At 47.6% G+C, this 24084-nt stretch overlaps 3 protein-coding genes across 3 annotated transcripts in view; 1 reads left to right on the plus strand and 2 right to left on the minus strand.

The window, feature by feature from the left end:
• Positions 1-3047: 3047 nt before the first annotated feature.
• On the minus strand, positions 3048-10523 carry KCNAB3 (potassium voltage-gated channel subfamily A regulatory beta subunit 3). The gene is made up of 14 exons (XM_036268706.1): positions 9869-10523; positions 8345-8388; positions 8215-8252; positions 7895-7974; positions 6142-6186; positions 6013-6057; positions 5765-5808; positions 5482-5568; positions 5121-5206; positions 4840-4960; positions 4660-4754; positions 4446-4566; positions 4191-4279; positions 3048-3929 (listed from the first exon to the last, which is right to left on the minus strand). Exons 1-14 carry the CDS (start codon positions 10105-10107, stop codon positions 3852-3854), a joined length of 1212 nt encoding a protein of 403 aa, XP_036124599.1. The 5' UTR covers positions 10108-10523; the 3' UTR covers positions 3048-3851.
• Positions 10524-11023: 500 nt separating this feature from the next.
• On the minus strand, positions 11024-12721 carry TRAPPC1 (trafficking protein particle complex 1). The gene is made up of 5 exons (XM_036269113.1): positions 12572-12721; positions 12361-12459; positions 12140-12210; positions 11654-11792; positions 11024-11373 (listed from the first exon to the last, which is right to left on the minus strand). The coding sequence occupies exons 2-5, from the start codon at positions 12457-12459 to the stop codon at positions 11245-11247; spliced, it is 438 nt and encodes a 145-aa protein (XP_036125006.1). The 5' UTR covers positions 12572-12721; the 3' UTR covers positions 11024-11244.
• A 192-nt stretch (positions 12722-12913) lies between these two features.
• CNTROB (centrobin, centriole duplication and spindle assembly protein) overlaps positions 12914-24084 on the plus strand; it is a 36493-nt gene continuing 25322 nt past the window's right edge. Inside the window, exons 1-9 of the mRNA XM_036269875.1 lie at positions 12914-13974; positions 14988-15072; positions 15323-15404; positions 15857-16013; positions 17162-17278; positions 17497-17613; positions 18228-18326; positions 19299-19535; positions 19861-20007. Coding sequence (XP_036125768.1) covers positions 13693-13974; positions 14988-15072; positions 15323-15404; positions 15857-16013; positions 17162-17278; positions 17497-17613; positions 18228-18326; positions 19299-19535; positions 19861-20007 — 1323 coding nt within the window. The 5' untranslated portion in view covers positions 12914-13692. The remainder of the gene's footprint in view (positions 13975-14987; positions 15073-15322; positions 15405-15856; positions 16014-17161; positions 17279-17496; positions 17614-18227; positions 18327-19298; positions 19536-19860; positions 20008-24084) is intronic.

Here is a 24084-nt window from a genome sequence, read left to right on the forward strand (position 1 = left end):
TTGACTTATCATCAAGCCCAGTTCATTTTGTCTCCTAAAATATCCCTCTAATCCACTCACTTTTCTCCACCTCCAGTACACCACCCTAGTCCAAGCTACCATCATCTCTTGCTAGACCCTAGTAGGAGCCTCTTAACCAGTCAGCCAACAGCCATTCTGGTCTTCTGCATGCTTTTCTCCACACTGCTCCAAGTGATTTTTCCAAGTCTCAAACTCAGTCATGTCCTACAACATACCCCTTGCACTCATGTTTAAAACCTTTTAATATGGTGGTAGTTTAGTAGCCCCTAATTCCTTTGCAATGTGACTTTGCTGCTTCTCCCATTGAGGACAGGGAACTGAGCTCTATTTCCCTACCCTTGAATCTGAGCTTGCTTCATGACTTGCTTGATTGATAGAATGTGGCTGAAGTGATGAATTCTGGAGCATAGTCCTGCAATATTTCCCCAAGACCACTGTGTAAGGAAATGTAGACCAGTGGTGGATGAGGCCACATGGGGAAGAACTGAAGACCCCAGCCAATCGCCAGCACTAACAAGCAGATGTACCAGTGAGGCCATCTTGGATTTTCTGGCTCAGCCAACCTGCCAGTTGATTTTAGCCACGTGAGTGAGCCTAGATAAAAACAGCAGAGGAACCCCACAGCCAGTCATCAGAATAATGAAAAACAAATTGTTTAGAAGTTGTTTCAAGCCACTAAACTGTGTATCAATAGATAACTGATCTAGAGGATTTCCTATTGTCCTTAAGATATTCTGAAGTGCCGTATAAGGCCCTGTATATTCTGAACCTACCATTTCTCACGTCTGCTTCCATTCCCTCTTTAGACACTTTGGCTTGTATATTCTTTTCTGCCACAGGCTTTCTTGTATGCTGTTCCCCTAGCCCTCTTGCTTTCACCTTAGTAACACCTACTTCTCTGTCAGCTCTCAGCATGGCTTTCATCTGGCATTCGGACAACTAAAATTTCTGTTTGGGGATTGTTTGTTTGTTTTGCCCATTTGTAAGTTCCACAAAGGTTGTTCTGAGTCTGGTTTTGGTCACCGTTGTATCCTATTGTAGGAACTCAGTAAATAAATATTTATTTAATTAATAGATGAGGTTCCCTGGCCAGTGTGGCTTAGTTGGCTGAGTGTTGTCCCATGCACCAAAAGGTTACCAGTTTGATTCCCAGTAAGGGCACATGCCCAGGTTGCAGTTGGGTCCCTGGGGTGTGTATCAGAGGCAACTGATGTTTCTCTCTCTCTTTCTCTCTCTCGGATCAAAAACCAAACATACCTTAAAATATTAATGAATGAGGTGAGTGATAAATGTGGTAAATGAGGTGTGACAACAAAAGAAGGTTTCTTACAAGGGTTTTCTAAACTACCTCTGTAGGTAATTATAAGGAGTGTTTTTTGTTTGTTTGTTTGTTTGTTTGTTTTAAATGTTTTAAGCAATGTGGGAGGCATTATTAAAATAAGTGCATAACCCTCCAAGGTAATTATGTAAGAGAGGACTATTTTGAATTTATAAATTCAAGTGTGTTTATTACAGAATAACTAATCATAGTTTAGCTATACATTTTACCTCTTTGTTTCCTCCACAGTCTTTCAAAATGAGTGGAAGGTGATAGGAGTGGGATGTAAGTATGCATTAGTTGATTCAGTTGGTTGCTAATCCAGAAAGCGGCATGCTGCTTTTCTCTTTTGGAAATTGATTTTACTCTGCTCTCCCAGCTTCAGGATCAAGGGTGAGGATGGGTAGCAGGGAGATGGTGAGGTTGTAAATGTGTATATATTTTAATCCTCACCTGAGGATATGTTTTCATTGATTTTTTTAGAGAGAGAAAGAAAGAATTGATGTGAGAGAGAAACATCAATAGGCTGCCTCCCACATGTCCCTGGACTGGGGACCAAGCCACCAAGCCACAACCTAGGCATGTGCCCTAAGTGGGATTTGAATCCACAAGCTTTTTGGTGTACTGGATGATGCTCCAACCAACTGAGCCACCTGACAAAGGTGAGGTGTTTTAGAGAAGACAGAGAGCATTTTTCCCTGCCTTGTGATCTTTAAAGATTGTAACTTTCCACCCACTTTCTGTCTCAGGGAAATCAGAGTCCTTTGGGCAAGACTAAGGGGTTAGATCTAACATAATCCCATTTGATTCTGCTTTTCTGCCACCCTCACACTTTTTTTTTTATCCTCACCTGAGGACATTTTTTGTTCAGATAGAGTGGGAGAGAGAGAGAGAGAGAGAGAGAGAGAGAGAGAGAGAGAGAAACATTGATGTGAAAGGGACACATCGAGTGGCTGCCACCCACACGACCCAACCAGGGCCGGGGACAAACTGCAACAGGGGTACATGCCTTTAGCGGGAACCGAGCCCGGGTCTCTCCGGACCGCAGGCCGACGCTCTAACCGCTGAGCCAAACCGGCCAGAGCCTCACACTTGATCTTTCACTTGTTTTCTTTTTTCCCTTTATAATAACTCTTTTCCCTTTCTCTGTATCATCTCAACCATAAACCAGGTTTCATTTTACTTTTCCTTCACCAAATCCCAAAGCCTCAACCTCAGAACAGCCCCTCCTACTCAGCCACAAGAAAACCACCAAGATAGTTGTTCCTTGGCATATGTGTGGGTATCAGGTAGAAGTGATTAAGAAGTACAAGACCAGAAGTGTGGCTAATAATTTTCAAAACAAAACAAGGGCAGTGGTGTCAGAGGGAGGTAAAGGACCACGACGCCAAAGGACCACGACGCCAGATCTCTCTTAGTTCTAAAGAATGTAACAACTGAAGGAAGAAAGAAAACGGGCCGAGTTATTTGGTGCCTGGACCCTTGATGAGAGTGGTGCCTAGGAGCACAATGCTTGGGTCACTGAGGTAAATGCGCAATGGAGAGAAAGCTAGAACTGGAGCTTTCCAATGGCAGGGGGCTAGCAGGCCAGATATCTGAAACTGAGACTAAACTCCCACCCTCTGCATTTTCAGACACAGTGAATGAGAAAGGATTAAGTTAAGATTTTATTTACAATTCCCTGGAAAGTCTTACAGAATTGGGGCTATCATTATTGCTTGAAGATTATTGCCAAAAGGAAGACTGTAGTCCACTGCCAGGAAGGAAGTCCAGCTCAAGGCTCAAAAGTCTATCTCCAGACCTTCTTATGTCAGCCCCATATCTCTGCTGTGACCCACAGCTGTCACTATTTCCTGCGAAGCACCACCCAACTGTGTTTTCCAAGAGCTACCCTGGCCAGATGTATAGCTGCCATCAAATTTCCCTCCACCTTTGCCAGAGACAATGTATTAACACTAATTCTAGTTTTAAGTCCCCCTTCACCTCCTGGCTGGGAGGCAGGGTCCTGGTTTCCCAAAGATTATCATTTACTTTCTGCCAGGGCCAGCCTGGCTTCCTTTGTACAGCATAACTAAGAGCCCCACTTCCCTTTGTCCCAGATGACATCACAACACACTTCTTATTAGGTTATTACCCTTTGATGACATTTCAAGGCCCACTCTCCGTTTCTTATGCCTGTCATTTAGCTTTTTTAAATGGGCCTCAGCTATTGGGGTAAGAGGGAAAGGAGCGAAACCAAATGGCAGAGAGGGGACAGCCCAGTAGCTCATGCCTGGGATTAGCAATAAGACCTAGGAGAACGCAGCAGGTAGCAGCGAACTACTTTTCTTCTCCAGTCCCTCTGCGGAAGGATATGGCTTTGTTCATGCTTATCTAATATCAAAGCCGGAACTCGTTAGTGGGCGGAGGCCACTCTGGTTCTGGTCGCGGGAGGGATTTGGCTGCGGGGAAGCAGTTGTGCGTGGGCAGGGGTGCAGCGGTTCTGGGTTTGGGTCCCTGCGCCCCCGACCGACTATTTCTTGGAATGTGGTTTGTTCCCCAGGAGCCCGTCTATCTCCATAACCGTCTGCGGGGTCAGCTGGCTCAGCACCTGGAAGAGAATAGGGTCGTTGAGTCACTAAAGAAGGGCGTAAAGTTTGAGGGCATGAACTTAGAGGAACCAGAGGAGTAGCACAGAGGGCCAAATGGCAGGGAAAGAATCAAAGCTGTGCCCGTTTTGCCTTGTCACCCTGGGGCTGCTCACGTGCAAAGTGAGGGCCTTATAGTGAGTGACCTCACAGGCCCATTCTGGGTTGGACAATGAGGAAGGGGAATGGGAGAGATGGGCTTTGCCTCTGATTCCCCAGCTTACCTGTAGGGCGCCCAGGTGTTCTATCAGCTGCTCTGCACTTGAAGCCCCCAGCAAGACCGAGCTGACACCCTCACTACGGAGACACCACGCTGGGGCCAGAGGAGGAAAACAAGAGAACTGATGGGTAACAGCATATGGACTTCAGAAGTGTCTTTGAGGAAGAGGATCCTCTCTAAGGACAAACCAGTCTTGGGGTTGGGAGTTACTCAGGAGGAGACCAGGTCCCTGCAGGGTCCAGGGCTGGAAGTGTCTCACCAATTGCAAGCTGCGCCACAGTGCAGCCCAGCTGGTGAGCAATGGGGAGAAGGTCCATGACTTTGGCTTGTTGCTTCTTGCCATCCTCACTCTGCACCTTGTCCTTGAGCCACTGGTAGCCCTGGAGGCCAAAGAGAATCAGCAAAAGACCCACCACCACACCAGAACAGCCAAAATAGCACAGTCCTGCTATCCCCAAGCCCCAAGATCAAACCTTGATGGTGGCCCTGCAGGGATCTGGGACTCGCCCATCATACTTGCTAGTGATGAGGCCACAGGCCAAAGGGGACCAGGTGACTGAGCCAACACCTAAGAAGAGGAGGATTGGATGTGGGGAAAGTAAACAAGGTGATGGTGAACCCAAGGGAAAGGGAGGGATGAGGGGGCTGCGAACCAATCTTATGGTAGAGCTCTGGCAGCTGCATCTCCACCTTCTCTCTCTGAAACAGTTGGTGCTCTGCTTGTTCACACACTGGAGGAATCAGATTGAACTGTCTGGCCATAGAGTAGGCTTCCTGAGTAGAGTGGGAAAGAGATGGGAGTGGGGTGGGGAAGAAAGGGGGATTAGAACACTCCTTCCATTTTCTTCCTCCTCCAATAGACGGGGGTTTGGAGTGGTCATGTGAAAAGTAAGAACCAGTTGTGGGACAGGGGGAAGTGGGATGGCACACTCACCATGATTTCTGTAGCCCCCCATCGGGATGTCCCCCAGTATAGGGCCAGGCCCTGGTTGATGACATAGGTCATGGCTCGCACAATCTCTAGGCATATAGGAGAGGGAGAGCCTTACTGCCAGATCCCTGGCTTCCAGGCCTCCAGATCTACAGATCTCTGCCTGCCCCACCAAGACCCCAGGCATCTCTATGAAGTCAGAGGGGTTTGTATCTGCTCTTTGCCTCCCTCCCTGTCTAAGTCCTGGGGTCTGAGCTTCCACTGTGGAGCTTGGCAGGCCTCCTGAGTAAGGGCTAGCTTCCTGCTGAGGGTCTGAGAAGTGCTCAGTTTTGAAGGACTGTCAGGGTTGGGGTGCTGCTTTTACCCTCCATGGGACTGTTGGGATCTGAGCGATTAGCAAAGACGATGTCCACATATCCCAGCTGGAGACGTTCCAGAGATCCTCGTAAGCCTGCGGTAGGGATGAGGAGAGGAAGGTAAGCACCTCAGCTTTAGTTTCCGAAGAATTCAGACCTCACCCCTTTGCCATGGCCACCTAAATCCCAGTTCCCTATTCAGAGCCTCTAATTCAAGAGCTTTAGCGAATGCTCCCAACTCCTTTGGGTTCCATACCAAGCCACTTCAGGTTCCCCATCTCTAACTCTCACCCTCGATGATGTGTTTGCGGCTCAAGCCTCGCTCAGTTTCTGCCCTGTATGAAAAGGTAAGTCAAAGATGAGGTACGACAAAGGTAGAAGACCAGAGCTGGCCTGGCACCATGAGGAATTGGGATTGCACAGGCAGGATGCAGACCTGGGGTAGCAGGTACAGGGACAGTTGTTACCACCCCCATCCCATACCCCTTCACACATCCTCCGTAGATCTTCTCCTTAATTATAGTGGGGCAGCCACTTACTGTCCTCCCCCAAAAATCTTGGTGGTGATGACATAGCTTGATCTCCTGGAAGAAGAGAAATGGGAGAACCAGCAAGAAAAGGAATTTTGATTATCATGTCCCCAGAAAACCCTCAAAACACAGTCTCACCTCCAACCTTTGCTCTTGAGGATGTTGCCTAGGGTTCTTTCAGCCCTGGAAGGAAAACACTGTAGAAGCACTGACCCCTCCAAGGTGGATCAGTTCCTTCCCCTCACCCCCACTTTCCCCTTCAACTAATTTCCTCTCTTGTAAAGTGGAGCATAAACCAGGAGCCCATTTGGGCTGTCAGTCCCATCCTGGACTAAATAAAAGAGGCTCCTGGAACTAGGGGTGTAGTCATACAGTTTTCAATCATTTAACAAATATCAATTGTGTATCAACTCTGAAGCAAGCTTTGTTCTGAGTTCTGAAGGGATAGAATAGGATGAGGGGGGTGGGACAGACTAGAGAGACACTGGTTCCAACCATCTGTGTTGCCCTCCCCTTGATTTTCTGCAAAATCCCACCTATCCTCCAAAGCTTGGCTCAGATTCTGCCTCTGAGCAGAATAGAAAATGGTCTATGCTATACCAGTGGTTCTCAACCTGTGGGTCGCGACCCCTTTGGGGGTTGAATGACCCTTTCACAGGGGTCACCTAAGACATAACAGTAGCAAAATTACAGTTATGAAATAGCAACAAAAATAACTTTATGGTTGAGGGTTGCCACAACATGAAGAACTGTATTAAAAGGCTGCGGCATTAGGAAGGTTGAGAACCACTGCTAGGTGACGGTCTTTGTCAGCTTTCATAGCTCTTACTGGCTACACCAGTGATGTTTAACCATTGCTGTAAGAATTTTTAAAACATGCAACGCCTGACTATTTATTTAGTCAGGGCACTGACCTCTTTTCCCTCAGATTGTCAGATAAAAGATGACAACAGCCAACACAACAATGGCTGTCTGGTGTGAATGAATCAAAATTATACCTTTTTTTTTTTTTTGTCAGATTGGCAAAAATATATATTTTTTGGTGTTCTGCAGAATTTTGGTAATTATTTTGTGTGTGCCATGAGATGAAAAAGGTTGAAAATCACTTTGGCACTTAATGATGAGCTAAGGTATGACAAGTCTTAAGTTGTTATGGTGGACTGTTATTCAGTCTTTCATATCTCCCTGTCTTTTTGGTTGGTTTGTTTAACTACTTAGACTGTGAGCTTTCTGAGGGCATATTGATGTCGTCCCACAAGCATTGCCTGCTCTGTGCTAGGCTCTGTGTAGGTACTTAGGTGACATGGGAAAAAACAAGACATATTTCATGGAAGGAGGAGCATCCCAGTTAAGCAGCAAATGAAGCCATATGAACCAATAATTGATAATGGTGTGTCAGAGGTCAGTATAAAGTGCTTTGGAAACTGAGGGGGCTAGTGACCAACATTGAGGAATTGGGTGAAGTCTTCTTGGAGGAGCAGACAATTGGGCCAAGTCTTGAAGATGAGTCAGAAGAGTTTGCCAAATGGAGAGGAGGTAGAGGTAGGTCAACGTAGGTTTTGGCTACTCCTAGTGTGAAGCCATGGGTGTGTGATGTGGCATGGTGTATTTGAAAATTCAGCTTTGTAATTCCCATGCAGTTGCACATAACTTATGTCCAGGATATATTTGTTGGTTTTATTTTGACAGCATGGTATGCCCATTGCCCTCTAAGCTAGAGAGGAACTGATGTTTGGGACTGTGATTCCCATAATGTTTCAGGGGCCCACTGGCTGAAAGGTTAGAGCTTAGTGTTGGCAGAATTCCCAGGGTTCTTGAGAGGGAAAACATAAGGCCCTGATGTTCTCTCAGCCTTCTAAATATAACTTAGCTGTTTCACCCCAGTTCTTACTTTCCAGCTGCGTACACTTCAGTGGTGTCAAACAGGTTTACACCATGCTCATAGGCTACTGTCAGCACATCTTCTGCTGTCTAGAGAGGTGAGAGAAAGAACTGAAGATCAGCCACTGGCCCCTCAATTACCTCCCTCACTGGACTCTAGCCCATAGCACCTCAGCCTTGGTTTCGACATTCTCTCCCCTTTTCTCATGCTCCAGTCTTGCTTCCCATGCACCCTTCTCTGTGCTTGTCCAAACCCCTATCCAAGTCCATTTCCCTTGTTCTGGTTCCCTCATTGCCCCTCACCCTGCTTCTGGGTCCCATCACTTATACCTCATCTGAGATCTGAGAACCAAATGTGACCCAGGTACCTGCAAGAGAGAAGCCAGGCATGTGAGAAAAGCAGTGGGAGGAAAGCCATGATAGAACACCCTTCCCTTCAATCCTCTTCTTTCTAACTCACCTAGGCCAAGACAGGACACCCGAAGACCAGACTTTCCTAGGTTTCTGCAGGAGACAGAAGTAGCAGGAAGGTGTGGAGCCTCCATTAGGGACATAGATTATCAGCCCCCAGCTCCTCCTTCCAGAATGAGAAGCCCTCAGGGTGTCTCAGTCCAAAGAAACTAGACCCAGTGGGCTACCGAATTGGGCAATACTATGCCCGTAGCACAAGTGAACAAATAAATGAATATTTCTCTGGATTCACTAATACTTCTCTTCCTTCCTATCACACTGAAGATGTGAGTTTTGTCTGTGTTGGAGTCATCTCTGGCATGTGTGGAGTTGGGGGCCAGGAGAAATGTGACTGGCTGATTGTGCTGAGTTTGTGAAAACAGACCTTCAGACAGAGAATGCAATGTTAAAGGGCTGACACCAGAGTGTGAGGGGTAAACCAAGTCAAAGTCAGGCACTTAGGCAGGCAAGGGTCCCCGGATAGGCTACCAGGGGTGGGGAACCTTTTTTCTGCCAAGGGCCATTTGGATATTTATAACATCATTCGTGGAGCATACAAAATTATCAACTTAAAAATTAGCCTGCTATATTTGGTCAGGCTAATTTGGTGAGACGTGTGATGTTAGCTGGTATTGATTTCGTCGGCCTTATACAGCTGCAGGCCAGACATTCCCCACCCCTGGTAGGCAAATAGGCCTCCAACAAAGGTAGGTAGGACATCTGGGTGGGGAGTATGACAGGAAAGGCCAGTTTTCCCTCTTCCTCTCTCTACTCCCTCTGCTCCTGTGGGCTTGTGAAGTCTGTCTCTGAATCAGAGAGCCCCTTCCTCCCAAGGCCCCCACTCAGGTAGTCAGCTCAACTTCCCAAACAGAGCTGCCACAGGAGGGGATCAAATTCCTCAACTGACAAAGCCAGGTCAGATCAGTGATTTCTTCTCAGGCCAAGGCAGCCCCCCCACCCCCATTCCAGTTCTGAGAGCCCAGCAGTTCTCTGAGATAAACTTGGTTACATTACAGTCCACTTTCCCCACCTGACCCCTGTTCCTCAACATGGGTTTAAGAGATTGTGGTTCATCTTTCCGATTTCTGTCCCCACCAAGATAGGTCACAGGAGACTGGGCCCATGGGGCAGGTGGGGGCAGTATCTGGGTCAGGCACCCTGAGCAGGTCAGAGTGAGAAGCCCTTTCCATCCCCCTCTTCCCAGGACACAAACCCAAGGACACTGGGGGGGGGGGGGGGTAGCCTGGAGATCCATGCATCCCTGGCTTTTCTGGGGGTAAAAAGAAAAGCTCAGGAGCATCCCCTGGGTCTGACAGGAGTGGATCAACCTTGGTAAACTTGAATTTCTCCTAGTCAGGGGTATCGATGGAGACCAAGAGAAGGACCAAATAAGGGAGTGCCGGAGACGGGAAGAAGAGAGAGAATAAGCCAGGACCTTCTTAGTGAAGTTTGAGGGGGTCCTGGGGCATCCCAGGAAGCCTCAGGGGTCAGGAAAGGGGAGCAGATGAGGTGGACTGCCCGGCCACCCCCATACCTGTATTTCATGCCAGTGCCTCGGCCGGTGCTCTCTCGGAGGGCCCCAGCGGGCGCTGGGGGTCGGGGGACCACTGCCCGGGCCTTGGGGCCTGACCCTCCTCCTCCTGGAGGATTGCCATGCACCCCGCCGACTGGCCCACCATTACCGCCCCCAGGGCCTGGCCGGGGTCCACACAGACGGTCCTCACTGTTGCGGCTGCGAAGGTTCTGCTCAGTACACGCGATAGACACCTGCATGCCGGCTGGCCAGGACGGGGGTAGGGGGCTCCGAGGGGGCGGGAAGGGTAGGAAACCCGGAAACCCGAGGACAGACAACCGGGGCTGTAGTAGCTAGAGCCCGGAGAACGCGAAGGCTGAGGAGGCTGCGGAGGGAGTCAGCAGTCAGGATCCGGCCCGCGGGGGCGGGCTGCTGGAGGTCGCGGGGTTTGTGGTGGGAGGAGAGAAATGCAGGGGGTTACCAGGAGTGGAGATATTCGTCTGCGGGGACACTGGCGGGGCGGGGGGGGGGGGGGGCAAAAATGAATAAGGATAAAGGTGGAGGGCGATTCTAGGGGGGTAGGGACCTAGTGACGAGTGGGGCTGGAAGGTGCCACCTCAGCCTGAACCTCTGCGGGACTGCTAGGCTCCCACCCGCGTCCGCAGCGAGCCCAGCTAATCAACATGCAGACACCGCCCCCTTGTCTGCATAAACCCGCCTGCCTCCCAGTTAAACCCGTCATCATCTACATAAGCCCCGCCTTCCGAAGCTCTACAGCTTGAATATTGGGTGTACTCAGAGGACCCGGAGAGCAGAGAGTACCAGTTCTCTCTGGGACCCGAGGCAGGTCGGGCTTCCTCCAGTCCAGTAATTCCCAATAGGGGACAACTTAGTTCCCCCAGGGGACATTTGACAAGATCTGGAGAGACATTTTTGACTATCACTACTGGTGATGGGAAAGAATGTGCGACCAGCATCTAGTGAGTGGCTCCCAGGAAAAAAGCATAGGACAGCACCTCCACCCCACCCCCACCAATAAAATATCCAGCCCAAAATGTCAATAGTGTTGCTGTTGAGAAATAGCAGGCTCAGGGGATGTGGCCACCCGGGTTCATGCCTCCACGAGTGGGGGCAGGGCCCCTGACCAACCACCCAAACTGATAAGCTCAAGACGCAGAGGGTGACAAAAAGTTTATTCTGTACTTCTCGTGGTACCTGGTAGAGGATAAAACTGGAGAGAAGACCTGGTTTGGAAGTGACAAGGAGGGCACCAGGATGGGCTGTCTGGGGGCTTGAGGGGTTGGAGGGGCAGGTAGTGGGGGCCCTCAGGAGAAACAGGTTAGGAAGGGCCCCAGGCAGACAGAGATTCTCCTGAGGGGTGAGGTAGGGTGCTTCCTTCAGCCAGCCCTGGCAGAAAAAAAGGGCAGAGAGCGAACGTAGGAGTCCAGTCGGGAGCGGAAGAGCTCACTCTGTACAGTTTGTCCCAGTGGGCACAGGGGATTCTTCACCACCAGCTCCACGTACAGCTATGGAGAGGGAGGGTATTAGAGCTAGGCTTTGGACATTTGTTGTTTATGACTCCAAACCTAGTATAACTTCAGGGATGTGTGAATACATAAGGATCAAGGGCTGGGAGGCAAGCCCTCCTTGAGGAGAAACTGGTGGTGGGAGTGTTGAAAACTGACTTCAATAAAGATACAATGCAGTAGGAACCTGACAGGGAATCTGAAGGAGTCTTGGGGCTATACATGGACATAGCATACGCTGAGGAGCTTTGGGGGAAGGGTCCAAGGGGTTGGCACTGACCGCACTGTAAATGTGATGCAGCACATCTCGGATAGGTCCCACACCCAAGTCAGTATTCATGACAACCTTGATTCCAGTGGGCGTCTCGTAGTAATGGAGTTTGTAACGACTAGTTTGGAAGGCCAGAAAACCATCCTTCCTGCAAGGATGAGGAGGATGTTAAGGGATGGGAGCAGAATCTCTTCCAAAGACACTTCTAAGCCTCTCTAGGTCCACTCCCTTTTCTCTAAACATATTTGTAGGAGCCTAGTCAAGTAGACACCTCTCATCCCCACCCCCCTGTTTAGCCCCCACACCCAACCTCTCTACCTTCAGATCCCCCCCCCCCCCCCCCCCAGCGCTCCTTCCAGCTCCAGCACTCTCGCTCCGGATTCAGCTTCCCCTCTCTGGGGACCAAATGCCCCTTCCACTCCAGAAAGTTTCCTCCACCCCAAAACTCTCAAGGCTAGTCCTCCTTCCCTCAACATCCCCTCTGACTCCGCGTACATGTCTAGCGGGGACATCTTGCTGACAAACGAGCGGATAGAGAAGAGCATCCCGTACATCAGCTTGAACTCCTGGAGGAGGGAAGCAGAGTTAGCTCTCGGTTGTTGAAGGAGACGGGCCAGGGGTGGGAATGAGCCAGGGTTTGGAGAGGTGTGGCTGAGCTAGGGCTATGTTCGTCTGGAGATGCGAGGTCACCCGGTTGCGCGGGGCCCTCTCGTCACCTCCTCCTTGGGGATCCCCGCTTGCTTCTTGCGGTGCCACTCGCTGTAATGCAGACACACTCCATTTCGGTCAAACAGGTACAGGTTGTGGACAGTCATCTGCAGGGCACAGAGTATGTCTTGCTCTGGGACCGCCCAGCCTCCGTGGGTTCCAGTGTTCCGTCCCGGATCCCTCCAACCAGGCGGTGTCCCCCCCCTACCCTGAACTCACCGGAACTGCTCCAAGTGCTTGTCACTAGGTACTTCCGGTTTCCGCGGAGCCCCGCCCCACCAGTTCCTCACGCGACAGCGGAGCAATAACTCCGTTCCAATACCTCTTAGCTAGTTCGTGGTTGTCGGGGCCGCGCATGCGCATCCAGGCTCCCAGGCTCCAGAAACCTTCAGAGCCGCTGCAGGCGGGGTCCCGGGCTGGTGACGTCATCGAGGCGAGCGAGGCGGGTCTTCGGACCGTGGGCGGGCAGCTGCCAACGGTTTTGAGCTCAGGGAAGCGCGCGGGAGGGGAGGTCTTGGGTCTTTCCGGATCCGGGCTCTGGGGAAGGGGCTATCCCTTGTCCTCACCTTGACAAATTCAGGGGCTGAGGACTGGATGTGTGAGATAATCTGAACCGGGTGATGGGGTAGAGCATCTCAGGGCAGGTTTGAGGGCGGCATACTTTTTAGGGACGTTGTGAGGGGGTGTGACTGAGTGTTCACAAAGTTTCTTTTGGGCTAGTAGGAAGGGAGGGATTCTAGGAAGCCTTGTTGTTAGCTTTCTTGCCAGGGGGCGTTGGAGGGGGTATACAGGAGAGTTGACCCTGGGTAGAACCGTGCAGTGGGCGGAGGGGTGTGAGGAGCGTGACGTTCCTGTCTCTCTGAGACTGGAGCCAGTTGAGGAGTAAGGCAGCTGCACAGAGATTAGGCCCCTATTGGATTTGAGTTCGTTTCAGTTTGCACGTTCTGGGTGTGAGAATTTAAGAGCTGAGGTGAACAGTGATAGCTTGTACCAGAAGTTGATCTTCAACTTTTAGCACCCCAGATGAACTGCAGTGGGGCCATTGCCCCGCAGTAGGTCTTCTGCCCCCACTCACCCCTTGTTGCACCCTCCTTTCCCACAGTTTCCAGGAGCTGTGGAAAGAAATGACTTTTGCTCTCTCCCATGACCTGTGGTACCGGTGGGAACCTTTCCTCTAACCAGAAAGTCTCCATACCCTTATTCACTAAGATTCCTTGGCTGAGACTCTTCTTCCTTTCTCCCAAATCTTCCTTCTCTGTGTACTTTCCTCACTGGGCTCTCCTAAAGCAGAACCAGGAGTTCCCAGCTCTGCTGTCTCCAGTTGTCTCTTCCCTGAACTCATGGCCACATCAGCTACCAGCCCCAGTTCACCTCTCCGGGCGGAGGATCTCCTGAGTGATTCATCAGAAGCCCCTGGGTTGAACCAAGTGTCCTCTGAGGTGACCTCCCAGCTCTATGCTTCTTTGCACCTCAGTCGTCAGGCAGAGGCCACAGCCCGAGCCCAGCTGTATTTACCCTCCACCTCCCTGCCGCCTCATGAGGGGTTAGACAGCTTGGCCCAAGAGCTGAGTCGCAGTTTGTCAGTTGGATTGGAGAACAACTTGAAGAAAAAGATGAGGGAGGTGTGTCTGGGGGGACCTCTAGGGTCTTGGGGTTGGGGATGGTGAAAAAAAAAAGCTTTATTGAGATGTGAACTATTGTTGGATTTCAAATTCCTTTTAGGTACAGAGTCAGTCATATTTCTGGGAGCAGTGATTATGAGGGGGAAAGTGGCCTGGGACACCATTATTAGGGAAATTGAGAAATTTTCCAGTGTTTTTTTATTTATTTTTATTTTTTTTCTTTATTGATTTTACAGAGGAAGGGAGAGAGAGATAGAAACATCGATGAGAAAGAACATCCATTGGCTGCCTCCTGCATGCCCTCCATTGGGGATCTGGCCCACAACACAGGCATGTGTCCTGACTGGGGATCGAACCGGGGACCTCTTGGTGCATGGGTCGACGCTCAACCACTGAGCCACACCAGTCAGACCTCCAGTGTTTTCTTTGTCAGAGATACTTGCCCTGTGGGATAACTGTGTTTTGACTGGGATTTGGGGAATGGGAGTGAGGATAAGTTTTTTTCATCCTAAGAGGTAACTAGAGACTTAAGGATAGCAGCAAAATATGCTAAGATCTTTCCAGTTCAAAACTATTTTGATATATGGTTCAAAATTAGGCATGTAAATCATTAAAACATAATTTAATCAATTATACATGTTACAGAGAAGATTGTTATTAGTGTTGCATAGAAAAGGTCTCACAACCAATTTTCAAACTGGTTAGGTCTTCCAGAGTTTAAAAACTGATAGCCATGGGCTACACAGTGTTTAGGCAGGGTATTTGCTCTCTAGTTGGCAGTTCTCACTACTCTTGTCTTAATGTGCCAAATTAATTTATTTATATTACCTGTCTAGCTTCTGTACACATTTGAATATCTGACCCTTACTGGGTCAGTTCCCTTGTTCTTGCTTTTCCAGGTGCTAGAGTAAAAATTCTTGGGTTTTTGTAGGTACTGGATACCATCTACCATGGCTATAAGTAGAATATAGATTATTCAAGTTGCTTCTGGTTTCTGTGTTACTTATTTCTAGGATGGTTCCAAGCATATCTTTGAGATGGAAAGTGTTCGAGGCCAACTCCAGAGCATGCTCCAAACATCACGTGATACAGCCTATCGTGAGTAAACCCCTTCCCTATAAAGGAGAACCTAGATTTAAGGGATTGGAGAGAGAAAGGAAGTGGGGTGAACAGAGGACCTAGACCCCTGAGAAAAGATTTCAGGATGAAAGCTTCTAGTTCCTTGGGAGAGGGGCCAAAGGAGTGGGTGAAGTAGAAAGGAAGGCTCTCTGTTGTTTTTTTCCTTCAAGTGGCCCCTGTTCCTACCTTTACCTGACACTGGCTGTGGGGTCCCTCTGGCTTCCTGCAGGGGATCCCTTTACTCCAGGTGCTGGCTCAGAGAGACGGGAAGAAGACTCCTTTGACAGTGAAAGCACAGCCACCTTGCTTAAGTGAGTTCTCCTTGGGATTCTTCTAGCTTGCTTGCTTTCTTGGAAACCTGAATGTTCTATTCCTTAGTTCTTCCTTTACTGCTATTGTACCTCTTAAGACCTAAGACACTTGTCACTTAGCTTTTCATTTTCTCCCTTTTCTCCTATCTTCTACCCCCTTTACTCCTTCAGGAACATGGGCATCTGCTGACTAGTACCTAGCCTTCTCCCAACCTCTAGTCCTCCTTTTCCCAAAAGAGTTAGCTTGCTTCTGCTGAGACTTTTACCACAGGGGAATGTGGCATAGGGTGAATTATAGAACTTACGTGCTATATATAGTTCTATCACTACTTAACTTAAAGATTCCGGCCAAGTCTCTTGCCCTTTCTGAGTTTCAGTTACCTCATGTCACAATTGGACTAGTGGATCTCAGAAGCTTTCCCAACCCTAATATTTTTACTGGATTTGCTCAGCACCCGGCCCCTGCAAGACTTATCTCCATCTAGCTCAGCCCAAGCCCTGGAGGAGTTGTTTCCCCGCTACACCAGCCTTCGACCAGGACCCCCACTCAATCCCCCGGATTTTCAGGGCCTGAGAGATGCACTGGATTCAGAGCACACCCGTCGCAAGGTGAGATATAAAGGCTTTCTTTTGAAAGCAGCAAAGATTAGAAATAGGGCTGAGTGCTACAAAGGGTAGAGAGTTAAGGGCCTACAAGCTGGGGCTTTGCTCAAATGGCTCTTCAGGGAGGCCTTCTTTTACCATCCTATCTGAAGTGGCACACCTCCCCTCTAGGTATTCATTACTCTGTTATTTCCTCCTTATAGCTTATCACAATCTGATATATCTTGCTTGTTTTGCCCTTCTAAAAATCTCAGCTCTTTGAGGGTCATGCCTTGTCTTGTTCAGCACTATCTTTCTAAAGTTTAGAATATACCTAACACAGAGAAAAACACTCCATAAGTGTTTGGTAAATGAACAGTGAACTTTGTTGCCTTGTACAAAGGCTTAATAGCTGTTGATGTAATGAGCTTTATCTCTCTGAACCTCAGCCTGTCTGAAGCAGGAAGAAAGAAGGACAAGGCAGGAGAAAAGTCAAAATCATTGACTGTATTATCACTTTTGGAACCCTCTCTTCTATTTTCAACTGCCTGGGCATGAATGAAAGGTTTTTGCCTTTATTCTTGCTATGTTGTTTTTGTTTTTTTATCCTCACCCGAGGACATTTTTCCATTTTTTGTTTCAGATAGAGTGGGAGGGAGAGAGAGAGAAATATCGACGTGAAAGGCACACATCGAGTGGTTGCCACCCACACGACCCAACCAGGGCCGGGGACAAACTGCAACCAAGATACATGCCTTTAGCGGGAACTGAACCCCGGTCTCTCCAGACCACAGGCCGATGCTCCAACCACTGAGCCAAAATGGCCATGGCTATTCTTGCTATGTTTAATCTTTGTGTTCAATGAGCTTCTCAGGGCAAAAGTAACTTCCCACTCTTTGCAGTGTGAGCTGCTGTATCCCTGCCAAAAGGTCCATGGACATTTTTCTCAGGAGATCCAGGGAAAGGAAGAGCCTGGAAACTAGGCCCCTCCTTTCTGAGATGGCAGAGGAAGGCGTTGGAGGTCTTGGGCCTTAAGGTTCTTGCTCTAAAATTCCTGATTCTTCTCCAAACCTATTTCCTGTCTCCAGCCCATTTTTCCCTAGAGGAGCTGGGAAGTTTGATGCTTTGGTCAGGCTACGGATGGCAGTACTCATTTTCCTTATTCTTCTTCCCAGCACTGTGAGCGCCACATTCAGAGCTTACAGACCCGAGTGCTAGAGCTTCAGCAACAGTTAGCTGTGGCTGTGACTGCTGACCGCAAGAAAGATATCATGATTGAACAACTGGACAAGGTGCCAGGGTAGCAAAATGTGGTGGGTCTCTCCATGGGGGGCACCAAGGAATAGTAAATAGAGGGTGAGCAACCAACGTCTCTCTGTTCATATTAGGAGCTGGGGTAAGGGGTGGGTTTATCAACTACTGGGAGAAGGTGACTGTTGACCTTGCTCCCATGGGAAGAAAGAGGGAAAAAACATTATTTTGAAATTCCATCTGACTTTGCTGTCCTGAGACCCTGGCCCGTGTCGTGGAGGGTTGGAACCAGCATGAAGCTGAGCGCACAGAAGTACTTCGGGGACTCCAGGAGGAACGCCAGGCAGCTGAACTCACGAGGAGCAAGCAGCAGGAGGTGGGCAATGTGGGTTATATGGCATTAGAACCTAGGTCACTGATTGCTAGACTGAAGGGGGTAGAAATAGCTCTGAAATTATGGTTCCTAACAGATTGACCTTTTTTTTTTTTTTTTTTTATCCTCACCCGAGGACATTTTTTTCATTTTTTTTTGTTCAGATAGAGTGGGAGGGAGAGAGAGGAACAGAGAGAGAGAGAAAAACATCGATGTGAAAGGAACACATCGAGTGGCTGCCACCCGCACAACCAACCATGGTGGGGGACAAACTGCAACCGAGGTACGCGCCCTTAGCGGGAACCGAACCCGGGTCTCTCTGGACCACAGGCCGACGCTCTAACCGCTGAACCAAACTGGCCAGGGCCTAACAGATTGACCTTAATCTTGCAGTAGCTGGCCTGACAATTCTCTCCTAGTTCTGCTCCCTTTACTGTTTCTGCTGTCAGACTTGCATTGCTGATGTCTTCCCAGCCTTCCCTACACCATGTAGTCGTTTTGGCCTGCAAGTCATTTAGTTAATTCTTAGTTTTAAAGTTTACATTGTTAATGCTTTTTGAAGTATAATGCATAGAGATTCCCCTCAGTATCTCTGTCCTATGTACCCCTCTCAAAAGACAGTAACCCGCCTGGAACAAAGTCTTTCTGAGGCCATGGAGGCCCTGAATCGCGAGCAGGAAGGTGCCAAACTACAGCAACGGGAAAGAGAGATGCTGGTGAGAATGCTGGGCTAGATTAATTCCGATAGAGGCTGTTAATTACTTCTAGAGGGCTAGGGACTACTGGTGGATTGTGGGAGTTTATAACTTTAGTTGCACCAGGGCAGTATTTCTCAAAGTGTGTTCCTTAGAACACTAGTTCTGCTAGATATTCTATAAAAAGGGCTCTGCCACCAAATAAGTTTGAGAGATTACAAATTATACCTTCATCAGAATCATCTGGGGAATTATTTTAAAATACAGATTTCTGGAAACTATTCCCAGAGGTTTTGGTTCAGTAGTTATATGGTGGGGTTTGAGAACCTACATATTTTCAGAAATTTCCTAGTTGATTTTGTTTAGCCAGGTTTGGCAACTCTGGTCCAGGGCATAGCCCAAAAAGGTATGGGATGAGACTCATTCAAATTTCTTATTGCTGAAATGATAAGGTGATTACCCATATGAATTAGTAGCCAGGTTTGGAACTTGTTGCATACATGATACATACTTGCTACATGCATGCTGGTATTTAAAATCGTAACAGGCTACATCCAACAGTGTTGATGATGGTTGCTGGTTGGCTAGTACATAATGGTAGGCTGGATTTTTTTTTATTCTTTGTGGAATTTCTTTTGGTGATGATTATAGCTATGTGCCAGACACTGTGCAAAATACTTTACATGTACTTTTTACTTTTATCTTCACAAGGTAGACTCTAATATTATGCCTGCTTATTTCACAGATAAGGATATGTACCTAAGAACACATAGTAAATCACAGAGCTGGGATTCAAACTGAGATTTGAACCCAGATTTACCTATTTCTGGAACAGAAGTTCTTATCTACTGTATTATAAACCTGTGGGCTTGTCAACTTTTGTATTTTTAATGGACATAATTCTCAGTTCGCACATTGTGTAGGGGTGAGGGGGCAGATTGCTGATCTCTTGAGGGCATGCTGAGGATCTTGGTTTTTCCTCTGGGGCTATAGGAAGAGGAAAGGCAAGCTCTGACCTTGCGCTTGGAGCTAGAACAGCAGCAGTGTCGTGCCCTGCAAGAAGAACGGGATGAGGCTCGTGCTGGGCAACTCAGTGAGCATCGACATTTGGAGACACTTCAGGTTGCCCTACAAGAAGAACGGCAGACCTGGGCTCAGCAAGAGCGCCAGCTTAAGGAACGCTACCAAGCACTGCAGGAGGAAGGCCAGGCTCAGTTGGAAAGGGAGAAGGTAAAAGCAGATGAAGGAACAGATTAAGGGTAAAATAATTGAATGAGATGGGATGTCAGAATATGGGTTATAGGGAACTGGGATGGAGGGTGAAGAACTATATGTGGGAGACAAGATGGAGAGTATAGGGCCAGGTAGAAGGGTTTATGCATCAATACATGGAAGATCAAAGAGTAAGATTAAACAGAGATTAAGAACTAGATCAAATGTGAAGAGAGGGAAAGGAAGCTTGAGTTTTAGGTTATGGGAAGGATGAATTGGGGAACAGAGATAACCAGGAGACAGGAAATTAATTATGTACGCAAGTTTGATTTCCCTTTTTCAGGGGAACATGCAGAGAGAAGCCCAGGCTGCCCGGGAGGCCCAGCAGCAGCTGGCATTGATGCAGTCTGAGGTGCAGCGGTTGGAAGGAGAAGTGGATACAGCTCGGAGAGAGAGAGATGCCCTGCAGCTGGAAATGAGCTTGGTGCAGGTCAGGAGAAGTAGCTCTGAGGCAGAGTGACCTTTCAGGAGTCACGGCAAACACATTTCTAATTAGAATTTTGACTTTTATGGGCCTCTGTTTTTACGTGTAAAATATGTGTTAAGGGCAAATAAGATTCTGAGAGCAAGTGATTCTGAGACTTTTTCCCCTTATTAATGATTGACTTAAGGAGATACTTAATATCTGTTAGTTAGACCAGTGTTTGAACAAACACTTCTTTCACCCAGTCCATGGAATTGGAGGACTGACTATATGGAAACTAATTTATCCTGGAGGCCAAGGGTAAAGATGTTAGTAAACAATTTATAAGTAGCAATTTATAAGCTGCTCTAACTCCCGAACTGGTGCTCGATGTATGTGTGTATTTGTGTATTCAGTAAACCTACTTGAATAGCTCCTCTATGTAAGCTCTGTGCTAGGAGCTGGAATAGTTCTGAGCTGGAATAGTTCTCGCCAACAAGGAGCTCACCAGCTAGATGGGGAGTTTGTCGTGTACACACATTTTTTTTTATCCTCACCCCAGGGTATTTTTTTTTAATCTCACCCAAGGACATTTTTTCATTTTTAGTTCAGATAGAGCGGGGGGGAGAGAGAGGCAGAGAGAGAGAGAGAAATATCGACATGAAAGGCACACATCGAGTGGCTGCCACCAGCATGACCCAACCAGGGCCGGGGACAAACTGTAACTGAAGTACGTGCTTGGGACCAAACCACAACTGAGGTAATGCCCTTGACCAGAATCAAACCCGCAACTCTTTGGCCTGTGGGCCTACTTTCTAATGGCTGAGTCAAACTGGCCAGAGCAGTAGAACACACATTTTTGAAGTAGTATGGTAAACAATAATTGATGGTAAGTAGAACTACTCTATTCGTATGTCATTTTCTTAGTAAGATCTTCCCCAACCACATTGCAACCTCTTTTTATTTTTATTGACTTTTTTTAGAGAGTAGAGAGAGCTAGAAACGTAGATAAGAGAGCCCTGGCTGGTTTGGCTCAGTGGTTCGAGCATCGGCCTGCAGACTGAAGAGTCATGGGTTTGATTCCGGTCAAGGTCATGCACCTTAGTTTCAGTTTGGTCCCCAGTCCTGGTCAGGGTCATGCAGGCAGCCAATCATGTCTCTCTCTCTCTCTCTCCCCCTCCCTCCCTCCCACTGTGTCTGAAAATAAATGGAAAAATATCCTCAGGTGAGGATTACCAAAAAAAGAAATACAGATAAGAGAGAAGCATCAACATCCATCAGCTGCCTCCTGAACGCCCCCTACTGAGGATCAAGCCCGCAACTTGGGCACGTGCCCTGACTAGGAATTGAACCAGCAACCTCACAGTGCATAGGTCAACACTCAACCACTGAGCCATACCAGCCAGGCCACACTGTAACCTCTGACAATCTGTAAAATCTGCAACCTCTGACAATCCATTTTCCTTCCCTGTTTAATTTTCTCCTAATAATACTACATAGTGTATCTTTTTTTTTAATTTATTTTTTTATCCTCGCCCAAGGACATTTTTCCATTTTTTGTTCAGATAGAGTGGGAGGGAGAGAGAGGAAGAGAGAGAGAAAGAGAAACATCTACATGAAAGGGAAACATCGAGTGGCTGCCTCCCGCACAACCCAACCAGGGCCGGGACAAACTGCAACCGAGGTACGTGCCCTTAGCGGGAACCAAACCCAGGTCTCTCTAGACTGCAGGTGGACGCTCTAACCACTGAGACAAACTGGTCAGGGCGCATAGTGTACCTTTTTAAATCTTGCTTTCTGTAAGGTCCACTAGGGCAAGGATTTTTGTCTATTCATTGTTGAATCCCAGAATAGTGCCTGGCTTTAGTGTTCAAGTCCTGTATTTCCTTATTGTTGTACTCATATATTGAAAGTGGGGTATTGAAGTCTCCAACTATTGTTATAGAACTGTATTTCTCCCTTTAATTCTGTCAATTAATATATATTGGGATTTCTTAGGTACATAAATGTTTGTTGTTTTTTTTTGTTTTTTTTTATCCTCACCTGAGGACATTTTTCCATTTTTTGTTCAGACAGAGCGGGAGGGAGAGAGAGGAAGAGGGAGAGAGAGAAACATTGATGTGAAGGGACACATCGAGTGGCTGCCACCCGCACGACCAACCAGGGCCGGGGACAAAGTGCAACCGATATACATGCCCTTACCGGGAACCGAACCCGGGCCTCTCTGTACCGCAGGTCGACGCTCCAGCCGCTGAGCCAAACCGGCTAGGGCGGTACATAAATGTTTATAATTGTTGTCTTCTTTTTTAACATATTTTTATTGATTTTAGAGATAAAGGAAGGGAGGGGGGAGAGAGAGAGAGAAACATCAGTGTGAAAGAGACCCATCAGTTGGTTGCCTCCTGCACAGGCCCCACCCTGGCCTGGCATCAAACTTGCAATTCAGGTATGTGCCCTTGACCAGGAATCGAACCTGAGACCCCTTGGTGCACAGGCCAACTCTCTAATCACTGAGCAACACTGGCCAGGGCAATGTCTATTTATGATTCCAGGTTTTACATTTAAGTCTTTAATTCATTTTGAGTTTAATCTGTATATGATATACAAAGGTGGTCTGGTTTTATTTTTTTAAATGTACCTGTCCAGTTTTGCCAACACCGTTTATTGAATAGCCTGTCTTTATCCCATTGTAAGTTCTTGTTTCCTTTGTCATATATTAATTGATCATATAGGCATGGGTTTATTTCTGTGCTCTCTATTCTGTTTCATTGATCTATGTGTCTGTTTCTATGCCAGTACCATACTGTTCTGATTACTCTATCCTTGTTGTATAGTTTGATATCAGGTAGAGTGACACCTCCAATTTTGGTCTTCTTTCTCAAGAATGCTCTATTTGTGGTCTTTTGTGGTTTCATATAATTTTTGGGTTATTTGTTCTAATTTTGTGAAAAATGCTATTGGTATTTTTAAAAAATTGTTTTTTTCCTTATTGATTTTAGGGAAAGAGGAACGGAGAGGGATACAGAGATAGAAACATTGATGAGAGAGAACATTGATTGGCCACCTTCTGCATGCCCCCCACTGGGGATTTGGCCCACAACCTGGGCATGTGTCCTGACTGGGAATTGAACTGGTGACCTCTTGGTGCATGGGTTGAACCTCAACCACTGAGCCACACCAGCCAGGCACCGTTGGTATTTTAATAGGGATTACATTGACTCTATAGATTGCTTTGGGTAGTGTGGACATTTTAACAATGTTAATTCTTCCTATCCATGAGTACAGTATATACTTCCATTTATTTCTTTCTTTTTCAGTTTCTTTCTTCAATGTCTTATAATTTTCCTAGTATAGGTCTTTTACTTTCTTGGTTAGATTTATTCCTAGGTTTGTTTTTAAGGTTTTTTATTGGTTTGTAGAGAAAGAGGAAGGGAGCCCTGGCTTGTTTGGCTCAGCGGTTAGAGCATCGGCCTGCGGTCTGGAGAGAAAGAGGAAGGGAGAGGGAGAGAGAGAAACATTGATGTGAGAGTGAAACATCGATCAGCTCCCTCCTACACGCCCTCTACCAGGGATCACTGCAACCTGGGCATTTACCCTGAGGGGGAATCAAACCAGCAACCTTTCAGTGCACAGGACGACACCTAACTGAGCCACACTGTCCACGGCCCTAGATGTTTTTTTTTTTTATTGTTGATGCAATTATAAATGGGATTGTTTTCTTAATTTCTTTTTCTGATAGTTCATGATTGGTGTATAAAAATGTGCCTTGGCCAGTTTGGCTCAGCAGTTAGAGTGTTGGCTGGTGGACCAGAGATACCCAGATTCGGTTCCTGCTAAGGGCATGTACCTCAGTTGCAGTTTGTCCCTGGCCCTGGTTGGGGTTGTGTGGGTTGCAACCACTTGATGTGTCTCTCTCACATTGATGTTTCTCTCTCCCTCTTCCCCACTCTTTCCCTCCCACTCTACCTGAAGATAAATGCAAAAATGTCCTCGAGTGAGGATAAAAAAAAAAATGCAACTGAGCCCGGCCAGTGTGGCTCAGTGGATGAGCATTAACCCTTGCACCAAGAGGTTGCTGGTTTGATTCCCCTTCAGGGCACATGC

This window comes from Molossus molossus, unplaced genomic scaffold (assembly GCF_014108415.1).
Source record: "Molossus molossus isolate mMolMol1 unplaced genomic scaffold, mMolMol1.p scaffold_m16_p_19, whole genome shotgun sequence".
NCBI classification, from domain to species: domain Eukaryota; kingdom Metazoa; phylum Chordata; class Mammalia; order Chiroptera; family Molossidae; genus Molossus; species Molossus molossus.